Source organism: Haliotis cracherodii, unplaced genomic scaffold, assembly GCF_022045235.1.
Source record: "Haliotis cracherodii isolate W230 unplaced genomic scaffold, xgHalCrac1.p SCAF_2, whole genome shotgun sequence".
Lineage (NCBI taxonomy): Eukaryota > Metazoa > Mollusca > Gastropoda > Lepetellida > Haliotidae > Haliotis > Haliotis cracherodii.
Window position 1 is genome coordinate 64,372,780 of NW_027266275.1, and position 21,176 is coordinate 64,393,955.

At 39.2% G+C, this 21,176-nt stretch overlaps 1 protein-coding gene across 2 annotated transcripts in view; it reads right to left on the reverse strand.

The window, feature by feature from the left end:
• Positions 1 to 21,025, reverse strand: part of LOC139468352 (bifunctional 3'-phosphoadenosine 5'-phosphosulfate synthase-like) — a 58,674-nt gene extending 37,649 nt beyond the window's left edge. The window contains exon 1 of one of the 2 annotated variants that reach the window (XM_071250263.1): positions 20,889 to 21,025. In XM_071250263.1, the coding sequence (XP_071106364.1) occupies positions 20,889 to 20,927 (39 nt within the window). In that variant the 5' untranslated portion in view covers positions 20,928 to 21,025. Of the gene's footprint in view, positions 1 to 5,791; positions 5,894 to 20,888 lie in introns of those variants that run through there. The other variant, XM_071250264.1, reaches the window with a different exon arrangement.
• Between the last annotated feature and the right edge of the window lie 151 nt (positions 21,026 to 21,176).

Sequence of the window (21,176 nt, forward strand, 5' to 3'; positions counted from 1 at the left end):
AGGTCCCCAGTCTGAAGCATAAGGTGGTAAGGGGGGTCCCCACTCTGAAGCATAGGTGGTAAGGGGGGTCCCCACTCTGAAGCATAAGATGGAAAGGGGGGTCCCCACTCTGAAGCATAAGATGGAAAGGGGGGTCCCCACTCTGAAGCATAAGATGGAAAGGGGGGTCCCCACTCTGAAGCATAAGGTGGTAAGGGGGGTCCCCACTCTGAAGCATAAGTGGTAATGGGGGTCCCCAGTCTGAAGCATAAGTGGTAAGGGGGGTCCCCACTCTGAAGCATAAGTGGTAAGGGGGGTCCCCTCTCTGAAGCATAAGTGGTAAGGGGGGTCCCCAGTCTGAAGCATAAGATGGAAAGGGGCACATTTGTCGGTCTGGACACTGAAAGGAGCACATTTGCATTTTGCGTGGATTGGCGGCGCTTTATGAATGCAATGGACACGTCACAGATTCACTGGCATGTCACTGAATGCAATGGACACGTCACAGATGCACTGGCATGTCACTGAAAGCAATGGACACGTCACAGATGCACTGGCATGTCACTGAATGCAATGGACACGTCACAGATGCACTGGCATGTCACTGAATGCAATGGAGATGTTACAGATGCACTGGCATGTCACTGAATGCAATGGACACGTCACAGATTCACTGGCATGTCACTGAATGCAATGGACACGTCACAGATGCACTGGCATGTCACTGAATGCAATGGACACGTCACAGATGCACTGGCATGTCACTGAATGCAATGGAGATGTTACAGATGCACTGGCATGTCACTGAATGCAATGGACACGTCACAGATTCACTGGCATGTCACTGAATGCAATGGAGCTGTTACAGATGCACTGGCATGTCACTGAATGCAATGGACACGTCACTGAATGCAATGGACACGTCATCACTGAATGCAATGGACACTTCACAGATGCACCAGCATGTCACTGAATGCAATGGAGATGTTACAGATGCACTGGCATGTCACTGAATGCAATGGACAAGTCACAGATGCACTGGCATGTCACTGAATGTAATAAGAACATTAGACATGCAATGCGCATGTCACTGAATGCAATAAGAACGTTACAGATGCAATGGGCATGTCACTGAATGCAATAAGAACGTTACAGATGCAATGGGCATGTCACTGAATGCAATAAGAACGTTACAGATCCAATGACCATGTCACTGAATGCAATGGAGATGATACAGATGCAATGGGAATGTCACTGAATGCAATAAGAATGTTACAGATGCATTAGCATGTCACCTGATGCAATGCACACGTTACAGATGCATTGGGCCTGTTCAAAGCCAGAAAGGCAAAAAGCTTAACATAGTTTGTGTCTGATAAAGCAAACTACATAAACGCTGTTGTATTGCACATATTGCGTCACATGTCCCCGGTCTATTTATTAACAGACGCAACAAGAAACTTGCTATGTCACAGCTGAGTCCTTAGTGAATGAAGAATGTGACTTGAACAGTCCTGTGCCTATAACAATCTGTTTATGATCATTTCAGTTTATGGTAATGTTCACCCACTTAAGAATGAATGACGTTTCGGGACATGAACCACATTCCACTCAGTTAAAGATAACTTACCCCTGACAGTGGTGAATCAAACTAGTGCTTCAGTGCCATGAGTGAGTGAGTGAGTGTGGTTTTACGCCGCTTTTAGCAATATTCCAGCAATATCACGGCGGGGACACCATAAATGGGCTTCACACATTGTACCCATGTCGGGATTCGAACCAGGGTCTTCGGCTTGACGAGCGAACGCTTTAACCACAAGGCTACCCGACCACCCCAGCATGGTATGAATATAGGACACATATGCCGGTTACAGTAAACTAACAGTAAACTAACAATACAGCCCTTGTGGGTGACGCCACGCATTCAGTTTCACCTACAGTGTTGCATTTATAGACATATCTTCATGCTAATGTACAATAATTCTCTTCCTTTCAGAGTTCAAACTTCTACTGTAAACACAAGCTGTTGAAATGGGCATGTGGTAAGTCCATAGTGCCTACCTTAAAGGCTGTATGCAGGTACGCTAACAGGTGCCTGGAAAGCATTTTTTTTATCCTTTCTATCTTTATTGAAAACAAGATTCTTTTATGGAAACAATTTTGATGGTGTGAGTCAGTTGATTAAATACTGCTATGATCCCAAGGACACCCAAGAATACATGGAGTTAACACATTTTGAGTCTCCCAAAAACAAGATGTCTAGAGGAAATTGATCCATGAGTGAGTGAGTGAGTGAGTGAGTGAGTGAGTGAGTGAGTGAGCAAACAACTTGTGTTTGATGACGCTTTGAATACTAGGCTCAAAATCTTTCGTTACCCCCTCAGAGTTTGTAGAAAGTTTGGTGCTGACAAACCCAAAGTTCTTTATCAGAGCAAATCTGGGATTCAAACCCACGATCAGCAGCAAGGCTTGAAAATGCCTCTAGTCCCTCGTATTGACCAGTGGCAGCATGTGCAGGGCGAGAGAGACAGGAACAAATGCTCATCCTCCCGGGCGGGTACATACCAATCATCCCAGCTCATGTCTGATTGTAATAAATCAGGCAAGATACTTTCAAACCGAAAATAAGTTTTCATCCCACAAATGTTCTCAGCAATAATAACAAACCATATGCCACTCATATCATAAATAGACCCGTGAAGATACGGGGTAGAAAAGGTCTTCAGCAACCCATGCTTGCCGTAAAAGGCGACTAACAGGATCGGGTGGTCAGACTCGCTGACTTGGTTGATGCATGTCATCATATCCCAATTGCGTTGATCGATGCTCATGATGTCAATCACTGGATTGTCTGGTCCAGACTTGATTATTTACAGACCTCTGTCATAAAGCTGGAATATTGCTGAGCGCGGCGTTAAACAACAAACAAACAAACAAACATATCATAAATAGATGCCATACTTGGCAACTGTCAGTTGAATGAATAAACAGAAAGTGTGTTTGCACAACTGGTGAGTTCTTAAATGATAGGTAATCATATTTAATGTAATTTAATGCTGGAAGCAACCTGTTACTGAGGATCAAATGGCAAAGCCAAAGTGAATGATTTTGTGAGGGAAATGTGTGACATATGGGAGTTATTAATCAGGGATGGCGGGGTTAACGAGAAAAAACATTATTTGATTACCAAAAAGGACCTAGGGCTGGGACGAGTCCAAATTAACTACCCAGGTACCCACCACGCTTTTACCCGACCCTCCCCGGATACCCGCTGTAGATGTCTAGAGATAAGTTTGACCGTAGCCCTGGCAAAATGTATTTAGATACACGTGTCAAGCGATGTGGTCATGTATACACTGAAGTTTACTGCATGAAGTTTTATCTCAATTCAAATATATAAAAGTCAGAAGGAATGGATGCATGGTCAGAAAGAAATGGGAACATTAGTGACTTGTAGTGTAACCATAGAGTTTAGCTGTTTAGGATATTTTTTTTCATTAAACAATATATTATGTGACTAACCACGGGTCCGGGTAGTCCTGTGGGTACCCGGGTCCTACTCAGGGCCCACTCGACCCGAATACCCGAGTTACCCGTCCCAGCCCTAAAAGGACCATATTTGTGATTATTCTAAAATTTCAAAATTTTATGAGTTTAATTATAGAAAATGGTAATAGTAACTGAGAAGATAAAACTCAATACAATTAAAAAGCGCAAGTAAAATATATTGCAAAATAATATCTAGATGCCCTGCACGACAAGTTGGGTTGAAGAAATAGAAGCCCTGGCCAGATCAAGACAGGACAAAGGGACACAATTCTGTACAGTTCTCGACAAACAGCCACCGCTCCTATCTATAGTCTGACTGTTCAAACAAACTGGGTAGCATGACACATGCAGTAATGTGAACCACACAGGATAGTGTGTGTCCAATTAAGAAAGTTACCTACTGAAATTACCTGATGACATACTCTCTTCAAGACTACGTATCATAAATCCATGACATTAACCTAAGTCAGGCCTACTGCGAGATATGCACGTCCAAACACGAGGGTGTGACAATGCATGACATACGTGGTGGTGGTGGTGATTATATGGCCCACAGATCCAGAACATCTGTCATTAACTTTCTGTCATGAACTGAAGCATTTTATGACTATAACAAATATTGCAATTCCTCCAATAATCTATAGCAACACATAATCATAGGTTTTAATCATAAGGGAAAACATTTCTTGATCTTTTTTATCTCATCCATTGTTAAAAAACTTCATAAATGTGAAATATATTCAAAATTTGGATATTTTCATATTTCTTGTCAAGCCCAGTTTGAAACAAAAAAGGCCTTCAACATGCATAGGACCCCCAGAGACTTGGAAGTCAACCTTCGACCTGACTTCTAAAAACTACATTCATTTTGTTATTTTTATGACCAAAGATATGTCCAAAGAAGTCATTCTTTTAGAATCCTATTTTTAATTTGATTTCAGACCCTTTTAAGACATACCCTCTAAGCAAAGTAATAAAAAAAGGAGAAAATGGAAAAATGAGGTGTTTATTAGCATTTCTTATCTTCTTCTTTTTAATTGTCTTAAAAAGAGTGAGTGAGTTTGGTTTTACGCCGCTTTAAGCAATATTCCAGCAATATCACGGCGGGGGACACCAGAAATGGGCTTCACACATTATACCCATGTCGGGATTCGAACCAGGGTCTTTGGTGTGACGAGCGAACGCTAGGCTACCCGGCTACTGCGGTTAACAATATACTGTCCTACATTTCACATCGACACTGCATTTCAATCACATACCACCGACTACTATCTTCTGGGACACGGACTCAATGATATCAAAACTAGAATGTGACAACAGGTCATCTACATACAATGTATATCAGAATTTCTTTTTCATCATGATATTTGAAATGTTACAACATTATTATTGCACAGGTCAATACTTTATATTCATAAATATACATAGATCTGGCCTTATATTTTCACTTTTATAACTGAGTGAGTGAGTGAGTGAGTGAGTGAGTGAGTGAGAGTGATATTCTTAATTGTTTTCAATATTCCAGTGAGTGAGTGAGTGAGTGAGTGAGTGAGTGAGTGAGTGAGTGAGTGAGTGAGTGAGAGAGAGTGATATTCTTAATTGTTTTCAATATTCCAGTCATGTCAAAACAGGGGATGCTTAATTAAGGCTTCAAACATTGTATGAATGTGGGGAATCCAACCTAGGTCTCAAGCCACTAGGCTACCTCGTCGTTCCTTACCTGACCAGAGGTTGCAAAATCTACCTGTTTCCAAACTGATGGACTGTTACTGCTATTATTTCATCACTACTGGAGACTTATAACCTTCACCACTGTAGAGTACGAAGCAGAGAGTCCAGCTAGACCTCCCCGACAGTTGTCATGAGGATATATCATTGTCTGTTGTAAAAGTTGTAATTAACATGAAAATCACTAATTAATTAAGGTCAGATCTTGTTTTCATCAATCACAAAATCCAAGCAATATATCTATCATTTAATTTTTAAAGCAATTTAAATTTTAAAACTATTCTTATTCTGGTTATCAATGATAAGAAATTATTTTCTTATTAACAAAACTTTACAAAAAAACATTTCTTTTACCAGCCTGAATATTCCTTTCAAAATTAAACGACAGCCATGATTAACCCATTCAATCATACAAATAGATTCCCCACAATTTCCATACTTTTGAAGTAACTTTTAAAGCCATGCATGACACACTAATCTTCCTAATCCTGGGAACGAAGCACCTGCCATGTTGCCTTATCAACAAGGGATTTACCTTAATGTAATATCCTTGGTACGCAGGTCCAGACATTATGACCAGTGGTTGAGTTCCGCTCTATACCGAGAGCCGTTAGGACAATCTGTTGCACGGGAGATTGCCGGCGATCACTTTAAATACAACACCATAACCATGTGCTGATGTGGCATCGACGTACAGCCCTCCCCTTTGCTGTCAATCACACCTTGATCAATGCGATCACATTTACATACGAGGTGAGGACTGCCAGTCATGGGAGCATCATCTGCATAAGCCATGACAGTGGAAATATTGTGGCAGTCTGGGTTGGGCTTGTATGTATAATTCACATTAAACATTCAGGGTCACACTTTTGAAAGGAAACTTTCCATGGTCTGATAGGATCGGAGCTGGTCTGACTCCTGACCTTTTAGATAGCTCATTTTGGTAAAATAATTATCTCGCTCATCTTGTAAAAATAATTGTAACAATTTTTAGCATTATTATAGAAAGACAATGGAAGGACAGTGATTAGGCTGTATTCACAATGGTGACACTTTAATGACAAATTAACTCATGCTGATTCTGACAATACTTTCATTGACATACAGCTTCATAGTTTGGCTAATTGGTTGGCATGAAAATGAGGAATAATTAACTGGGACGAAGGAGATTATGTATTGGGGTACAACTATTTCCCACGATGGAGCAATCCATGATATACAATTAATCACCTCTCTTGGAACAAACGGATATTTGGCCAAGAATGACAGCTCATGGGCTCACTGACTTCGTTCAGCCGATCTTACTGCACTTGATAAAGCCACATTTTGCCATTTGTCAGTTTTTGTTTTTGGAAAAACCCCAGTGTTATCATACATTTCTTGAAATAGATTGCAGAGATACCATGCTCTAGAACATAACATTGTTAATGCAAGAAACAACATTCAAATTCCTTTGTCTAGTGAATAATCAAGTAAGGACCATGCCAGCCAACATCCTATACTTGTCTTAGAGGCAACTACATGAGCTTGATTGACTGCATATCGATCATATCCCAATGAGTTAAAACTTGATAGTCATGATTTCAATCGCTCAATTATATACATGAAATAGGTGTGGCTATAAACTACAAAAAACAAATCATGTTTTCCCTACATTAATGAAGACAAAATGACCAATGCCTCATATTTTCCCTATGTAGATCAAGACAAAATGACCAATGCCTAATAATATATATGTTCCCTATGTAGATCAATACAATGTGACCAATACCTTATATTTTCCCTATGTAGATGAAGACAAAGTGACCAATACCTTATTTTCCATATGTAGATCAAGACAAAATGACCAATGCCTTATTTTCACTATTGTAGATGAAGACAAAGTGACCAATGCCTTATATTTTCCCTATGTTGATCAAGACAAAATGACCAATGCCATATTTTCCCTACGTAAATGACCCTACGTTAACGAAGACCAAATGAACAATGCCTTATTTTCCCTATGTAGATCAAGACAATGTGATCAATGCCTTATATTTTCCATATGTAGATCAAGACAAAATGACCAATGCCATATTTTCCCTACGTAAATGACCCTACGTTAATGAAGACAAAATGACCAATGCCTTTTATTTTCCATATGTAGATCAAGACAAAATGACCAATGCCTCATTTTCCCTAAGTTAATCAAGACAAAATGACCAATGCCTTATGTATATTAAGACAATGTGACCAATACCTCATATTTACCCTATCCAGATCAAGACAAAATGACCAATGGCTTATATTTTCCCTATCCAGATCAAGACAAAATGACCAATGCCTTGTATTCCATAAGTAGATCAAGACAAAGAGACCAATACAATACCTCATATTTTGTGAGCCAAATGGTAATGACACTAAAATCATAATGAGAAAAATATATGCCAAAGTTCAGAGATGTGATGTTCTGCAAGAACTTAAAAGCATGGTCAAAACACAAACAAGGTAAAACATTACGAAAACGTGAAACGTGTTGAGTCCCACTAGTAACAAGAGCCACCAGTTTGTACAGATATTTAACCCAAACTGAATAATATCCTCCTCAGCAGACCTTCAAATAATTTTAATTTCATCAAGTGAAAGTACATCTTACACACTTTTATATCAGGGGTGGTAATGACACACTTTTATATCAGGGGTTGTAGGTGACACACTTTTATATCAGGGGTAGTAGATGACACACTTTTATATCAGGGGTAGTAGATGACACACTTTTATATCAGGGGTAGTAGATGACACACTTTTATATCAGGGGTAGTAGGTGACACACTTTTATATCAGGGGTAGTAGGTGACACACTTTTATATCAGGGGTAGTAGATGACACACTTTTATATCAGGGGTTGTAGGTGACACTTTTATATCAGGGGTTGTAGATGACACACTTTTATATCAGGGGTAGTAGATGACACACTTTTATATCAGGGGTTGTAGATGACACACTTTTATATCTGGGGTAGTAGATGACACACTTTTATATCAGGGGTGGTAGATGACACACTTTTATATCAGGGGTAGTAGATGACACACTTTTATATCAGGGGTAGTAGATGACACACTTTTATATCAGGGGTAGTAGATGACACACTTTTATATCAGGGGTTGTAGATGACACACTTTTATATCAGGGGTAGTAGATGACACACTTTTATATCAGGGGTAGTAGGTGACACACTTTTATATCAGGGGTAGTAGGTGACACACTTTTATATCAGGGGTAGTAGATGACACACTTTTATATCAGGGGTGGTAGATGACACACTTTTATATCAGAGGTTGTAGTGATACAACTTTTATATCAAGAGGTTGTAGATTTGCCATTTTTATATCAGGGGTGGTAGATGACAACTTATTCCATCTACAAGTCTGTACTCTGCTTCATACATAGTAATAACATTCTCATGTCATCATTTAAAGCTTTGAAAGCCCAATGCATCTATACGACGATGTGAGAAGCAATAGAAGTGCAGATCTTGTTTACAATACACTGGGACAGTCTGTGATATAAATGACAGCCTCACAACACATGGCAGCTACCTGTTGATGAGTAATGTCTCAGGCTGCCCTGGAGGTTGTGGACACGAGGCATCAGTGTAGGTGATGCAGTCTATACACTTAACTCCAGGGAACCTGTCGACACCAGCTGCCACTCGTTCATTGTGAAAAGTCAGGAGTGAAGAGATCTCAGCTGATCTTTCCCTCAAAGTCCCATAATGCACCATGTGGTATTGATCGCTGGACTTATACATCAGAGTCCCACCTGAGGTGGCAAGTTTTTACAAGATTGTTGTGTTATTCATTCTGGTAGTCAGAACAATCCTCACTACAAAATCAAAATGCCATTCCCACTGAGGACTTAATCAATCCCTGGGAAATTCTTTGTGCTGCTATGACAACACAGGATCCAACTTCAGAGGTGATATACTTGTTTCCCTCCAATCTTCAGAGTGAGTGAGTGAGTGAGTGAGTGAGTTCTAGAGTGAGTTTGGCCTGTTGGAATTCAGAGTAGGTCCCAAGCAACCCATGCTTGTCTTAAGAGGTGACAAAATGGATCAGGTGGTCAGGCATGGCGACTTGGTTGATCGCATGTCATAGTTTTCCAATTGCAGTGTTTTCTCTTTGATTTTACTTCCACTGGTTTGTATTGAGGTACAAGACGTAGTCAAGTGAGTAATACCACTATCAGCATGCTCAGTTAAGGTTCTGCTACACAGTGATCAGGGCTTAGTCTTCCTTAAGACTCAGCTAACGACTCTCTTCCTCAGGCACATATACCACTGAACCAGAGCTGTTCTTTGAGCATTTATCACGAACTGGATACAGTCTACATATAACTATTATTAATATTACTATTATTATTAATATTACTATTATTATTAATATTATTACTATTATTAATATCAGTCATTTAAATCTAAATCAATTACAATGATATTACAGGGGAACTAAATGTGATTATCTTCTGATGAAATGCATGAAACAAGTCATGCCTTCGAATGCAGGGATGAATATCAATATGAACAAGAACACTCTTCAATGTATGAAGACAACGATTATTGGTGCCAGGTACAAATTAAACAGTGTCTTGCTCCAATGAATGAAAATGTCAAACTAACGATTGCAAGTTCGTTTGTTGTTTAACGCCATACTCAGCAATATTCTAGCAATAAGACGGTGGTCTGTAAATAATCAAATCTGGACCATACTATCCAGTGATTGACATCATGAGCATCGATCCACGCAATTGGGATATGATGACATGCATCAACCAAGTCAGCGAGTCTGACCACCCGATCCTGTTAGTCGTCTTTTACGACAAGCATAGTCGCCTTTTACGGCAAGTGTGGGTTGCTGAAGACCAATTCTACCCCGGATCTTCATGTGTCATGATTGCAAGTACCACATGTAGATTCTGCACGTTCAGTGAATGCCCCGTTTATTAATGGTCTATTAATAGCGATTTCTGCAAAGTATGGTGCTTCACATGAAGTGTACTATGAAACCAAATCAGTGAGTGCTTAATACCTCTCCACAACATCTGCTAACATTGGTTTTTAGGTCCTCTAACCCATCATTTCACAAATATGAAATATGACTTATATGGTAGTGTCATTTATTGTGAAACAATGATTGTAACTGTATTACATTGTTACTGCTGATTCAGTAGAAGTTCATTGCATTGTATTTGAACAATGATTAGTTGTCAGGAATGTAGTACTGCTTAATGTAAACAGTGGTGAGGAAGTTATTATATATAGATGCTTGAATTATCTGTAAACTTCAGGAATAGCATGGAAGGATGTCAAGTGTTATAGAAACATGGAATATTTTGTAATGTTCTTGTGATACTGGACTGGTTGAGAGCTGTGTGTAAAGTGCTGAAAGTTAGACTATATAAGTGGAGTGGATGCCTTCCTGTTTCATCTCGCATTTCATCTCACATTACATCAAGATCAGCTTTCGTGTAAAGATCACTTATCACCCAGGATTCCCAGCCTTGGCCTATCACGGAAGCTTGACCACTGATGCAGCAAGGTGATTATTATTCTTGTCAATGTCCTTCCCTCTCACATTTTATACTGCCATTGAATATTGTACTACCACTTTATTGTGTACTGGAATTGTAACTGCTGTGCAGTGAGTTGTATTGATTTGTAAACCTAGTTAATTTTATAATACAGTTGTTGATTGTATACCATATGTGGATTATTTGTAGGTTTCACACTAAATTGTACAAATTTCTGGGTTAACATATTGTTGGGAATGTACGAAGACTAAAAATTTTAGAAATTCTTGTTCTGCTTCTCATAAATCTGTTAACTAATTTCAGAAATATCCATATATGATATGATATGAGTGAGTGAGTGAGTGAGTGAGTGAGTGAGTGAGTGAGTGAGTGAGTGAGTGAGTGAGTGATGCCACATTGAACAGTATTTCAGTAATATCATGGAGTGTCAGCTTAATGTGGGAGGAAAGAAAGATTACCACTTTGGTGAAACCCATGAGCATAGGTATCATGCTTACAAACCTAGAAACATACTCAGATCAACACAGGATTTGATGCCGCGACCATAAGATCCTGGCATGCCAAAGAGCAGCAACTCTGCATATTGAATTGCAGTGCCTTAGAAATATGACAATTTTCAAAGTAGATAGTTATAAACTGGCTTTACATCTTCAGAAAAAATGATTAAATGCAAAATTAATACATACAAAAGGCCACTTCCATTGAAAAAATAATCCATGGCACCAATTCTTGAACTCAGTCTTGATATGTATCTCTCAGATAAGCAGAGCTCCAGATAAGCTACGTATCTGCGTGAAATACGCATCAGAAATGCAGAAATACGCAGTAAAATATAATCCAAGCGTATCAAATACGCAACGAACATTACAGATACGCTACAAAAATAAAACTTGTGCGTATCATCAAAATATTGTGAAGTAACCCTGCGTATTTGATTAGCAAATGAGCAACTTATATTGAAATTATAAGTTGGCATTCCGTCAACCTTGCCAAACTCATCATGATAATTTGCCATCACACTTTCTTGTGGAAGTATGGTGGTATTTTTGAGTCCTATAAAGCTCTCGAACCCACACGACACCAGTTTGCAGGGACTAGATGAATAGTGTTTTTAAATATTTAACTTAAATACCCACATGTGTAAAAACTAGTGGGTAACAGAAATTTGAATACGCACCTAGAATTACTGATACCCAATGATTTTAAAATGCATGGGTAAAATACCCACAACACCAAAAGCTTATCTGGAGCTCTGGATAAGCTAACAGTAGTATTTGAGAAAACTTGTCCCCATTGCAGACACTATGCACTGTGTAAAATAACATGGTCAAGGGATGTAACTGTGAATGCTCAAAATCTAAAAACATGTTACAAGGGAAGTAACTCTGGAAAAAACCCATTTAGTAACCAATTTTCGAACACAGTCTTGACAAGCTCCTCATAGATAAGTATGCAAAGTTTCATGCATGTAACTTCAGTAGTTTCTGAGAAAAGCTGACCCAATTGCAGACACTATGCAGAAAGTTGAAAAGCATGGAGCAAGGGCACAAATAATTAACGGCACCAATTGACAAGTATCGGACAAGCTGAGGGATGGACGCAAAGTACGAAGGAAAAACAAACAAACTCCGTTCCTCTATCCCACGCCCCACTTCAAGGTGGGGAATAAGAAACACTTAAATCTCAATTCCCCACAGGAATTTACAGCAGTTTAAAAAAAGACAGACATCATCAGAAAATGACAAATCCCCGGCCCCTACAAATTTGAAAGAACAATCATCTGACTGTTACAGTGAGTCAAACTTGATGAGATGGTTTCTATCTAATCTGTCTGTCCATATACATTGAGAGTAGTTATTGAGCTGTCAAAACAATACCATGGAATGAGGATTCGAAACTTGGTATTTCTATGTCAGTGAGTGAGTGAGTATGGTTTTACGCAGCTTTTAGCAATATTCCAGCAATATCACGGTGGGGGACACCAGAAATGGGCTTCACACATTGTACCCATGTCGGGAATCAAACCCGGGTCTTCGGCGTGACGAGCGAACGCTTTTTACCAATAGGCTACCCGACCGCCCCTGACTTATATACCGATTTAATAGAGCTAGATGGGCCCAATGAGATACCATGTCGCAGTTTAACATGAATACCCCACTCAGATACAGATAACTGATTTTAATGGAAATATTGAAAGAAAATAGGGCAGAAATTATATCTGAAACTTTTTATTTTACTAGGAAATATATATTCATTATTTCTAAGTATGGAACAACTTCTTTGATAGGCATTTAGAAGTTGGAGTACTAAGTAAGGATAAGAATTTATGGATGAACAACTTGATGGCTCCTTGAAAGTTTCTGAATTTGAAGTCATTGGGGTTGGTGGTGAGGGCTTTGACTTTATCCCACTGAATGCTGTGGCTTGGGTTATCACGGATGTGGTCTGATAGAGTTGATAGAAAACTACAAGAAGCCATCAACATCAAAAGATTCCAAACGCCAATCAACCATGACCAAGCCCCCTCTCTCCCCCCCCCCCCCCCCCCCCCCCACACACACACTTTGGCGTACCATCATCAAAGACCCTAATCAGTCATAATCCTGTTGTTTATATTACTGGTGTCATTCTTTGTTTATGTCACTGACTTCACAGGAACAGTTAGATGAGTCAACAATTGAAACCAACCAATCAGCGACAGTGACATGAATGCCTCCCACAGTCTTGACTGTGTGTATTACTGCCGGTAGGACATTTTACTTCTCTGACAAACAAAGATTTCTTCAAGGTGCCAATAGCTGTAATCTCTTTATGGTTCCTGTAAACAATACGCAGTAATTGCGATCTTCTGATCAGTTCACAGACGATTTGGGCAAAATTAATGTGAAGAATATTGACTTAAATTTTTTAAATAAAATCAATTAACTTAATTAAACATAGTGAGTATGGGTTTATGTCGCTTTGTAGCAATATTCTAGCAGTATCACGGCAGGGGACATAAGGAATGGGCTTCACATACCGTACCATGTGGGGAATCGAACCCCGGTGTTCAGAGTAACTAGTGAACGCTTTAACCACTAGGCTACCCGACCGCCCAATTAATACATAAAGCCATATACACAATAAACACTTTTCATAACAAGACAGTGTATTAACAGGACAAACTTGTGTACTTCAGTGCTTTTTTGCGAGAGGCATTGTTAAGGACAAAAGTTAATTATTTGTATTCATTACCTCATATTCATGTAAAATATAAACCAGATATCATTGACCTTCTGCCATTTTTGCCTATATAGTTGAATTGTGTAAACAGCCTTTAAATATGCAGCTGATGTTGATTTTGACTTGTCAAAATTCGAAGTTTATTCACTTGAAAATTCCATGACGTGAATCGAACTTGCATCCTCACACAATCATAACACTTATCATGTTATTGCATCCCACTGTTCTCCCAATGAGGCCCTGGGGCAGGTGATGAAAGGGTGTTCAATCTTACATGTCATGTCTGCATGTTGCACATGGTCTCTCTCGCTCACTTCCATCAAATTTGTTTTATACTGAAACTAGTGTATTGTTTCACTATATGGTATCCTGATGTTCTCTAATTCTTTCAGGTATCTATTGCATTTAGACAGTTCACAAGTTAATGTATTCGACGTAATAAGCGTCCAGGGCACTCTCAAAATTAGGAATACGGGGCTCTTATTAGAATATTATTTTGGTGGAAAAAACAGAGTTGAAAGATAAATTTCGTGGTTTATGCTGACGGTCTGAACTGTTTATATACGACAGATATACTTTTCCAGAATTTAATTGCACATAATTAAGGATGCATATTACACACGAGTGCGTATCATACACGAATAAATAAGTCTTGTGTACATTGATCAATCGGAAGGGGTGCTAATTGGGATTGTTCACTTGCCAATATATTAGCAAGTATCGAAGTGGGCTATTATTACATCAGGGCCCTTATTACATCAAATACAGTAGTTAAAACACAACTCCAAGGTTTGGGTTGAAACTTGAAAATGTAAAACCTTGAGCTTGGGAAAAGCCAAACACCAAAATCTTGGAATCGTGTTTTAACTATATCAATATTTTCATAAGGCCTTAGCATGCTTAGTACCCTGGATAGATATAAAACAATATTTTTCAAAAACTATCATGAACATTATAAAAATAATGTGAAATATAAGTACAAACAATGATCATTATGTGTGCTTGGTAAGAAATCATATACACATCGATATAACAACGAACTATTGTAACAGCTGCTCAGATGCTTCCAATGCCTGTAAATATGCAATATGTTTCCATGTGTACCTGTTGTGCAAATGGATATTGCTATTGATTCTTATTACTTTCCTTGTGCAAAAACAAACTGGAGCAGATGGCTGTGAGGACAGTGTGTTCCCTGAGGGAGGACTTCACTAGCATCGTCATGGTGTGGCTGACCCTGTTAGCTACAGTATGCAGAATGCCAGATTCCTGGACCAAGTGGTTGCCAAGTGACATAATGGCACTGTTGGTACCTTACAGGAATGTTTGTTACCAAAACCATATTCTGTAAAGCTAAAAAGAATATTACCTTGAGATCAAACTTTACTCTCGCATCAACAGGCCACATAACACAGAGAATTAGCAGTGTTACGAGGTAATTTCCTAATTGAAATACAAACATTAACCCATAAATCGGTACGTTAATTGTGAAATCAGTTTGTAAGTGATGCCTAATTCATCCGGTGACATGCACTGGTGACAAGTCCAATGCTTTGTTTGTTTGTTTGTTGTTTAATGCCGCACTCAGCAATATTCCAGCTATATGATGGTAATCTGTAATTATTCAAACCTGGACCAGACAATCAAGTGATTGACATCATGAGCATCAATCTAGGCAATTGGAATATGATGACATGCATCAAGCAAGTCAGTGAGCCTGACCGCCCAATATCGTTAGTTGCCTGTTATAGTGAAATCAGTAAATGACCACACAAGATAGAAGAAAAATCAATAAATTATAGGCAGTTGTAGGTTCACGGGCAATACCATGGATAACAAAATGGCAGCAGTAATAAGCAACAGGCCCATTACTTATGACAATACACTCACAACTGTCCAATACTTCATCACCATCGAAAGTTTTGAAACAGGACTGTCGCTGTTCTTAAATCCAGAATAGTGCTGGACCAGACAATCCAGTGATTAATATCATGAGCATCGATCCACGCAATTGGGATCGATGACATGCATCAACCAAGTCAGCGAGCCTGACCACCCGATCCAGTTAGTCGCCTTTTAAGACAAGCATAGTCACCTTTTACAATAAGCATGGGTTCCTGAAGACCTATTCTACCCCGGAATCTTCACGGGTTAGAATAGGTTGGAAGCAAGCAGGAATTCAATGTTCTCAAATAACAATACATCCAATCCACAATTTGCGAGTAGATAAAATGCAAGTCAGGTCGAAAAAAGGTCTGAAATCGCCCACTTGTCCCTCTTATACAGGTACAGCCAGCCTTGTAGAATCTGTCACATCCAGAAACTTCCTAACTATCATCAAGTAACTGTTTGCAGGGTTCCCTTGTATCATCAAGCACCTGTTTTCGAACAGGCATATTCAGTGTGGGCTATGTGAAGGCCAAAGGCACACGAAAGGGATTATTGAGATGAGTAAATGTATGTGGAGTGGAGTGAGTTTGGTTTTACGCCGCTTTTAGCAATATTCCAGCAATATCACGGCGGGGGACACCAGAAATGGGCTTCACACATTGTACCCATGTCGGGAATCGAACCAGGGTCTTCGTCGTGATGAGCGAACGCTTTAACCACTAGGCTACCCGACCGCCCCAGTAAATGTATGTAAACTCATTATACCATAAGGTTTATGTGTTGTGGAAAGAATGACGACGAACGGGCCGACATGTGCCATCGATTCAACATGTTATGGCGCATGGTATTTGTGTACACAATAAAATAAACAAAAAAATTGGTAAGTTCGCGGTACAAATTCTGAGCAGGGATTTTGGCTCGAATCACAATATTTTGAGCTTCTGAAGACACTAGCTCCCAAAGTTGAGCTCGGTTTTCTTCATCTATGTCTCATTGTGCAGCAAAATGTATTGGCTTGAAATGAGTGCATAGTTTCATGGGTTATTTACAGTGGACTTTTTTTAATTTGTTCTCAAATGAACATGATGAGTTGGCCTCGTTACATCCCTTTCCTTTTATATAGTACTACCGCTGGGTGTGATCATATATCTTGAAGCTGCTATTTATGGCATTAAAAGCCTCTATAATTCACTCATCCCTCAATATATCAGCAATGTCATCTTAACTGTTCTGAAATAGGGTAAGTGGCATGTATATTGGAGAGTTTCCATCTTGATAGAGATCATCATATTTCAATTATCGTCAGATTATATGGTTTTGGACATCATACGTTTTCAACAGATGTGGTGTCACGCTGACATTGCAAATATTTGGATGATGGCTTGTTTTCAAGATAAAGATGTCGTTCATAAGTGGGTGAGTGGCCTCCTAAAGTGATATATGTCCAAGTGAGTGAGTGAGTATGGTTTTACGCCACTTTTAACAATATTCCAGCAATATCACGGAGGGGGACACCAGAAATGGGCTTCACACATTGTACCCATGTCGGGAATCGAACCCAGGTCTTTGGCGTGACGAACGAACGCTTTATCCACAAGGCTACCCGACCGCCCCATATATGTCCAAGGGTACCACTCCCTTCTTCTAAACCATCTAATACAGCAGTTATCTTGCCTAATATGGTTATTACTGTATGTTTCATACAGTGTCCTTTGCATTGCCACTCAAGGTTTTTAATAGCATTTAGTGATCAGAACTAAATGCCTTTATGTCAGGCTTGTCACTGCTGCTATTATTATTACAAATAAATACCTTCATTGTGTGCATCTACGTGCTGGTTTTCATGGCGCCATTGTCTCTGCCTAGATCTGCACTTGGCACGTCCAGTATAGGAGCGTTTGTTTATATTTACTATGTCATCTTGTAACATGGCATTGGCTCACGCAGCACTTGCTCTCAATCTTTCAGCCATACAACACATATTTTATATTCTTGCATTCATCTGTAATTTGTTGCATCCACCCACCCACCCTGTTGTCCTTAATTACAAGATATTCAAGCTTTGCAGTTGTCAAATTGGTGGAACTTTACTGGAGCATTATGTTTGTATATAACGATGTCGTCATGAATAAAATGTTGCGGATAGGCGGGGTGCTTGGTGGTGCATTACAATTTACATTTGGGGTCTTGGGATACATCTTAAATTACAAATTATATAGGAATTTATCCAGTCTGCTTTACAGCAGATGGCTTAGTGTCCGCTTTACAGCGGATGGTCAGCTTGGCAACAATAGTTGCCCTCGCTCATTATTTAGCAATGGTACTTGCCTGGCAGCGCAAACTGCATAGCAACATCGGTTGCTAGGCAAAGATATTTCCAGGGCAACGGTCGCTGCATCGGTAGGGAGCATGTGTTGCTTGGCAACAGTAGTTGCAGGGCAGCAGATGCTGCATCGGTAAGCAACATGGGTTGCTTGGCAACGGTTGCTGCATGGGAATCGCTAAACAGGGGTTAAGCTCTTTTTCTGCAGTCCACCAGTACCTCCACATCCGCCACCATTTTATCCAAATAATATCTGTCTTAATTTCATGTTCAGCTATCATGCATGATAGCGGCGCACGGCCTAATGGGGTTATTTCCTGTCATAATTTTATTATGTAAGGGAGAGATTTTATGGATGTCAATTTCTTTATTATGAGGAACACAACGTTTCATGGAATAAATATATGCAGCACCTTTAGAATACCACAACTTCTCGTGAGGACGATCTCTGCCGTAGGTCACATGTCTCAAAGACAAGCAACCATTTTTTGTGAGAATCCACGAACACGCGACCTTTGGATTGTTAGCCAAACAGCTACGCGACTGAGCTACTTCAACACTCTGAAACAAAGTGCAAATTTACCTTGTCATGGCTATGACTTTACAGAACTGAACGACAAGGGTCAAATAGGTGATGGATACTTACGAAAGTTACGGGTAGGCATGGTGTCTTGTGACTTAAGTCTATGGACAGTTACGAATCATCCCGGTGCCATTTGGCACACTCATCCCATTCCGTAATCTACAAGATACCAAGTGGTGAGGAATGAGCCGATATGGCGTGAACTGAAAACGACTCCAGGCATCACATGTCAGACGTTGAATTTGCGAGTACGCATGAATGATATGGTATTTAATAATTCGTTGGGAGATCTTTGTGACAGAAAAGTGTGGTAGGGAACACTGTACGGATAATGTGGATAATAGTAAGGAACGAGGAAGGCTTGAGCATGGCTAGTGACGACACAACGCTGATACCGATTGTTTTACCGATTTTGCTCATTAGTTATCAGTACTTACACAGTCAACACTTATTAAATAGAGTTTTGGTGTTTATGTGTTTGTCATCTCCAACCTCAACCAGCAAGGAAGCAGGCGGGCGAAAAAAAATAAAAATAAATGTTTTTCACTAATTTTTAACATATTCTACCTTGGTACCAGTCTTCAAATTAATTTTGGACATATTTCAAGGTGTTTTTTTTCAGAAATAACTTTTTAATACACGTAGTTGAAGAAAGATCAAGCTGACTGGGCATTTTATGAATGTGCAATGATGGTGGTACTTTTGTTATTACCTCGGGGCAAAATTAATAAAGACACTCTGACAGCCTTGTAAATGTTTGTTGTATCTTTTGGTATATATATGTCTTAAAACATGTACAGTTACTAGGTGTATAGTCTTTGTGTTGTCGTTTTACTTTAAGGCTGCGTGATAAGAGATAAAAAATGTTTTCGGATAGATCTAAATGAAAACAGGGATAAGGTGTGCTGATGTCTGTTACTTAATATTTCATATAAATACACTTATGACAGTGAGCGACTATTTCAAAATGGACTTCAACAATGACCATACACTAAGGTGACAATATATATTCTTTTTGTCATTTTAATTTGTTTATCAATGCTTATTCAAGCGTTTCATTAGAGGGTTCATCAAATGGAAAATGGAAAATTTCACTATATGAAATTAGAAGCTTAGCAAAATATTATAATAATTTGGGCATCAAATATCATACGTCCCACATTTTGTTAATTTTGAAAATAACTTGTATGAAACCTATCAATAATTTTCAATATTAAATGTTTATGGCAGTTGATATGCATTATTTTGTGCTTTTTAAATTTCCCACAATGAGCTGTCACGTGTAGAGGTTCTCAAATCGTGACCTTGATGTCAACCCAGCAAGAAATGGAGAGAACCGCTTCTGCGCAAGTGCACTTCGCGATAACCAATCATATCTCGTAAGAGAAAACACATGACAAATACACGTGATAGCTGAAAATAGAGTTGGGGATTACCACATTTCAACCAACGAAAGTTGTTTGACGCCGCATGAAAGCAATCAAGGAAACATCAAAGTGTACGGAACTTAGGATCCTGTACGATATTCGGAGACCTGACTCTAGCGCTTGTTCTAAAATGTGCCGGCGTTGGCTATATTTAGTAAACAAATATTCAAAACTCTCAACAGCAGTGGGCTTATTCAATGACATTGCGTGTAGAGATAATAGATCACTGGGAGGAGCTTCATGTCACAGGGCATTGTTTCGCTGGTGTGAGTGGCAACAAAATACTACAAATTACGACATAGGGTATTGTCACGTGTTTGAAAAGTTTGTGGTACTGTATTCTAAAGGTAGGCCAAATAGGTGAATGAGGAGTAAGCATATACTCCAAAACGTTGTGTTCCTCATTTAGAGAAGTTGACATACAAAAATTCTCCTTCTTATGTGTATCACTTCTAATTGCCATTCAAAGACTTATTAGATTTTGATTTATTTATATATTTTGAAGAGAAGGCGGTAGGGTGTTGCGGGTGTGTAAGTCTTACCGTTGATGCTTGGACAAAAATTGAAGACTTCAATGAAGTCCGTCATCATTTGTGATAAAGAACCATTTTATACTTACGTGAATTGAGGTTTGGATCTGCTTTCCGTCACCACTCATTGTTATTGTGTTCCTTCCTGTCTTCCTTGTTGACAGTTAGTTCTCTTGACTTGAAATTGGTGAAATTCGTTCCCGTGTAAATCGTGTCGGCCTAGATGCGTGAGGTTCCTTGAAATAATTATTTGACATGCATCTCAAAACGTTTTGCAAGAAAATCCCATAATTTTCTTATTCTTAAGAATAAATAAAATATATTCAATATACTTGCCCTATGCTTTACAAACATAAAATGTAATCTTATGTTTATCA